At 37.1% G+C, this 6,000-nt stretch overlaps 1 protein-coding gene across 8 annotated transcripts in view; it reads right to left on the bottom strand.

Annotated features, from left to right (window-relative positions):
* The window catches only part of LOC145678513 (uncharacterized), a 224,906-nt gene that overhangs the window by 112,604 nt on the left and 106,302 nt on the right, over positions 1-6,000 (bottom strand). For all 8 annotated transcript variants that reach the window (XM_081748750.1, XM_081748751.1, XM_081748749.1 and 5 more), the window contains exon 5: positions 1,271-1,455. In XM_081748750.1, coding sequence (XP_081604876.1) covers positions 1,271-1,455 — 185 coding nt within the window. The remainder of the gene's footprint in view (positions 1-1,270; positions 1,456-6,000) is intronic.

Raw genomic sequence — 6,000 nt, 5'->3', positions numbered from 1 at the left:
TGGAAGTTAATGACTCAATTATTTTTTTATGCTCTTCCACCAGGTTTCGAACCCACGATTAAGTGCACCAAAGGCACATCTGCTAGCACTAGACCAGCAGGGAGGGTTGAAGCATATTTAACTTATCATTTAATGTCAAATGTAAACTAAGAAACAAGCAAGAAAGCTAATAGGCCCTACTCACCGCAAAAACAGCATAGTTTTCTTCTACATGTAAGAAGCGCTTTCGGAAGAACCTTCCTCCATCATCAGCTCACTTGGTGAACAATGACAGTAAGTGCCCATTCACATGTGTTTAATTTTTGATAGAAGATTCGTGTTTTATATTTCTTAATCCTTTCAATCATTCTTTGCCTTTCCACATTCTCCTTCATGTTTTTAAATCCTTGAATTTTAAGTAAGCTGATGATGGAGAAAGGTTCTTCTGAAAGTGTTTCTTATATGTAAAAGAAAACTCTGCTGTTTTTGTGGTGAGCATTAGCCTTCTTGCTTGTTTCTTATTAAATATTATCATTTCGCAATATCGTGATATATCCAAATTTTTGCCGAGTTTGTGCACATAATTGGGGTTATTTATATATATGCAATCATTTTTAATACATTTCACTTGCAATTGTTTTATGTGGTCAATGTTTACATTATAGTCGTAGTCACTCTGTAGAGAAAACAGTAATCAACAAATCATTTCCAAATGACTAACACAAATAGAGATAGGAAAATAATAGGTCTATACTTTATAGATATAGACGTATATATGGTATAGTTGTTGTTTTGGTTTAATAATCACTAAAGACATTTACACTACAAATAATGATAAATAGCTAACTATAGACTCGAAAAAACGGACCGAAAAGCGAAATTAAATCTACTACGGATCTTTTGCATTCAAACCATTTCCACTGGAAACATGCCATCGCCAATAAGCGGAATGTACAATTTGTTATTAATATGCGAGATTTTACCATTAAAACTCTGAACTATTGTAGTACGCTAGTGGGTTCTTGTTGCATAACGTTATCAAGACATCCTTCACCATTATTTCTACATTTTTAGACCGAACTTCGTTAACTCTTAATTCTAATAGCCCGTTGACTACCTCAAGACTAACATCGAAAATTCTGTACCCCTAAAAGATACTAACCACTTAGCATCATTTTATCACTTGTGTTCTCAAAATAAGCAACTATCCTGTTTTACCTCCTTTCAAGTCCATATTTCTTCATTAAATATAAAGAATTTGCTACACCTATAAAACGGACAATTAACTAACCTGCTTTCCACATCAGCGCCTAGATTCAACAGTGTACTTACTGCCTCCATGTTATTTTTATTAATTGCTCTAAATAGTGGAGTACACGAAAGCCTAAGGTAGCGACCAGTATCCCGCTGCAATGAGTGTCTATGATTGGGATCAACACCATGCTGCACTAAATATTTGATCATCTCTACACGATTCTGCAAAAGAATGTTATCGATGAGTTACGAAATCTACGAACGAAAACATTACGAAACATGGTAAGGTGCAAGGACAAATACAAAACAATAATACTTCTGACAGACGATAGTAGTAAGCCAATTACAAATTTTAAGCGAATTCCACGATTCTTAACAGAAATAAGACGAAAACTAACAGTATTAAGATGATTCACACAGTTCAGTAACTAAGGATATGATAAAAGAAAAAAAATAGAAGTTGGGCAGTCGCAAACTCGAACACAGATCTCCCACTTCTGCTATTTGCCAACAGGAAGGATGTGCCGAGATAACACAGAAAACTGGTAATGATGCTGGTGGTTTCATTCGTAAAACATCTGTTCGGCTACGGACAAATCAGGACTCCAGTGCCCCTTAGTCCAACAGTCACATTTTGCATTGTTATTTCATCATTTTAAGACCAGTTATAGCTCTCCCTCTTCTTAAGAACTTGCGGATTCGTACTATTTTGGTGTAGATGAAATTTCGCGTCTGTTACTAAAATCTGTATTCAAAACTTTTCTAGTATGTTGACTACTACGACTAAATAGTTTTCTGTTTCTCACAAAATTATCTCATCCTTTCAACACGATTTGGAAACATTCAAATCCACGGATATGCAGTGTTCTATTCTGTTGCAAAAGTTTACAACACATTAAACATTAAGGAACATGAAATAGCCTGATTCATTAATTTTTCTAAAGCGTGCGAGGTTAATCACGAGATTCTCCTACAGAAAGTTACAGTTATGGGATAATAAGTACAGTCTATAGTTGTTGCTTTATTTTTTTCATAACTTATACAAACTTGCGCCTCAGGCAAAAACTCTTTGCAACACATCATCTATTTTTTTCTTTCTTTCTTTTGTCAGACGCCCTACCCTTGTTTTTACGCACGAAAGACGAACAGATGTTTCGAATGAATGAAAATTTCTCTTGCATCTATGTAACCGATAACAAGTAAATAACGCGTCTTTTTTTTTCCTTCCTTCCTTCCTTTCTTCACGTTTGCTCTTTTTTGCCAGTGGTTTCTTTCTGCATTGGTAATTAGTAATTATGCAACAGGTAGGTCGCTTTCCATTTCGGTCTGCACAAGGCTTAGCTCGTTTGAAACGCTGCTGCGATTCGCTGTTTCTCTGCTCCTCTTCTTCCTGGGGTAAATGCAATATCATAGCAGGTAGTCTCTTGCCTGCCTGCGTATTACGAATAATTCGTACTTTCCTTTTTCTCCTGGCCGTCCTGTTAATTGTATTAGCACGATTATGAATAAAACTCATTTTCTTTTCTTTGACAGTTATTTGCTGTTTAGATTGGGGCTACAAAAATCATTCGCAATTCGCTGTTGTTTTTTTTTTTTTTTTTTTTCTAGCTTTGACCACTCGCGCTTTTTCTTCTCTTTTGTAGACTATAATATAATTCACATCAGAAACCTATTCGTGACCTGACGTGGAATTTTATGTCACAAAGGAAAGCTGCGCAACCACAAATACAGTTAACTTCACACCTATACATTAATCTTTATACGACGCTTTAGGCACACTTTTCCCTCGCTGCCTGCAGCATTATTTCTTAGCAATTTTATTAACGAACGAAGAATTCAAACAAAGATTGCTAAGTCACGTACTATGCTTTAATTACTATACAAAGCTCACTTGGTAGCACAAACTTAAAGACATTCTTACGACTTTCTTCCTTCAACTTTTTCACCCAGGCACTCGGAAATAACCAACTCATCAACAGCTGTTTCTTTTTATGACAATACACGACATTGTGTATGCAATTTCAGCTTGATGTTCAACATGATGGTTCTTGTTGATTACTTCTAATGCTATAACAGACTCAGTCGCCATTTCGTACGGCGCTACTCTATGGATGCACATTTCTTCTTGTACTGCCTCATAAAATACGTAATTTTCACTTGGAACAACATTAATTTCAATCGTTATCGTTTTGATTTCAACACTTGTTTTCTCTAAAACAACAAATTCACTTGTTACTTCCTGCGGCGCCATCTCCAACTCTTTATAAAATTACTCGTATACTGTTTTATATTGAATGCAATACTTTCAACTGTTATTATTTTAATTTCGGTACGTATTTCTTCGAAAACAATGGTGGATTCTACCCCAAATTCACTTGGCTCTGACTTCGCACACAAAATTCTTCGGAAGTTTCTTCTGTGTCTCTCTCACGAGATGTATCACTAGAAACAACACTATCAATATGTACTATCACTAGAAACAATATTAGTATTACATCTTGGCACACACTACAGAACGCGATTCTACATCTTTATTTTTTTTATTTTTATTTTATCTTTATATATTTGGTCTAGGAATTAATTCGTGCGGTTGGTACGCACACATTGAAGCTGTAGTACAAACACAAAATACATAAATACCTTAAGAAAAATATTGTCCATCGCTAGCCACCACTTTCGCCCATCTGTCAGGCAATGTACGGATTCCGTGGCGAAAGAAGTCCTCATCCTTGGAAGCGATCCAGTCAGAGACCCATGTTTCGATATCTTCTGAAGAAGTAAACCGCTCTCCAATCAAATCGTTGTTCATGCAATCGAACAAGTAGTAGTCCGAAGGAGCAACGTCTGGTGAATACGGCGGGTGGGGTAAAACTTCCCATCCGACATTTTCTAAAGAGGTTTTGACCGGTTTTGCGACATGTGGGCGAGCGTTATCATGTTGAACAATAAGTTTATCATGTCCGTTCTCCCATTCTGGTCGTGTTCTGGCCAGAGCTTGCTTCAAACGCATTAATTGTCGTCGATAACGTTCTCCATTCATAGTTTCACCCGGTTGTAGCAGCTCATAGTACACCACACCTTTCATATCCCACCATATGCACAGCATAACCTTTGCACAGTGAATATCTCGTTTTGGTTGTGATGGACCTGGTTCACCTGGTTTCACCCAGGCCTTTTTTCGTTTAGGGTTCTCGTAATGGATCCACTTCTCATCACCCGTAATAATTTGATGCAGAAACCCCTTTCTGCTCTGTCGTTGAAGCAGCAATTCGCAAATGGTTTTTCGTCTTTCAACGTCTCTGTCTTTCAATTCATGTGGAACCCAATGTGACATCTTTTGAATCATTCCCATGGCTTTCAAGCGTTTGGAGACTGTTGTTTGATCAACGCCTAATGCTGCTGCAAGTTGTTCCTGCGTTTGACACGAATCCTGCTCGAGCAATGCTGTCAATTCTTCGTCTTGAAATTTTTTTGGCTGTCCAGCTCGCTCTTGGTCTGCCAAGCCGAAATCACCACTTCTAAACCGTGCAAACCACTTCTGACACGTTCGCTCAGCTAGAGCATGGTCACCATACACTTCCACCAAAATACGATGACTTTCAGTCGCACTTTTCTGCATGTTAAAGTAATGCAGCAGGACACCCCGCAAAAACACTTTATCAGGCACAAATTGCGCCATGTTCACTTAACTACAAACTGGTGTTGTTGACGCTTTAATCCACTGCCCTATACTACGAACGATACGCGATGACAGGGGTTTGCAACACATGTGTGGATACACGGAACTGTGGGACGCTCCGTTCGTTGCGCCATCTCTTGTCCACCCGCACGAATTAATTCCTAGACCAAATATATCCGAGTACTGCTTTTATAACGGGCAGTTATCTATCATGCCATTTCAGGTTTTCCGACGTTCTTAGAATAAATCACTAAAGTCTCATATTTATATTTTAAATCCGCACTCTCATTTAACTCTAAATCTTCGATTTCCTTAAAATGTTCCTCACTAAATTCTATAAATGAGTCACGTAACGCTTGAAATGAATTAGCATGTATCTGCTAACCCCCTTTTCCCACTGTTATTTGTTCTTCTATCTTTCACTTTTCTTACACTTTAGCTCTTTTGCTTGTGGAACGTTACATTAAATTTGAAAGCTCTTCTAATAATGATTTAAGCATCTTTACTCATTCACTTATTTACTGAAACCTTTGTAGATAATAATCCAGACGCGGTGACAATTTTCTAATTTTTTCGCCGTGCACTCTCCAGGCTACAACGTGGGTTTATATTCTTTAAACAAATCTGTCGTGTCCATTCTGCACAATAACACTAACGAAAAAAAAAAAAAAAAAAAAAAATCACTTAATTCACAACACTGTATAATTGCATGATATGACCTACCAACACAGTACTACTCGTCTGCCATGACTGTGCAGCCCTTTGTGATTTATATTCACCTTCACGGAATATCCACAAACTCGTATTCGCGCACATATCACAAAATAATTCACTTTAATACTCATCATAATACACTATACATATATCTCGCACACACAAATACAAAATCATTTTGCATGTAACACTAAACACTTATCAAAATGAAGAGTTCAGCCTTGTTCACGAATTCAACAAGGCTGAAAAATAAATCTAATTCTGTAAAACAAAATCGCTAAATCAGGTAAGCCTATAGTGAGATCACCTATATGGGATAGGTTTAACCCACAACAAATATTTGTGTACTTCTCGATCATCACAAATATTAACCA

This window comes from Thermobia domestica, chromosome 2 (assembly GCF_964235325.1).
Source record: "Thermobia domestica chromosome 2, izTheDome1.hap1.1, whole genome shotgun sequence".
Lineage (NCBI taxonomy): Eukaryota > Metazoa > Arthropoda > Insecta > Zygentoma > Lepismatidae > Thermobia > Thermobia domestica.
This window is presented reverse-complemented; position numbering and strand designations above follow the sequence as displayed.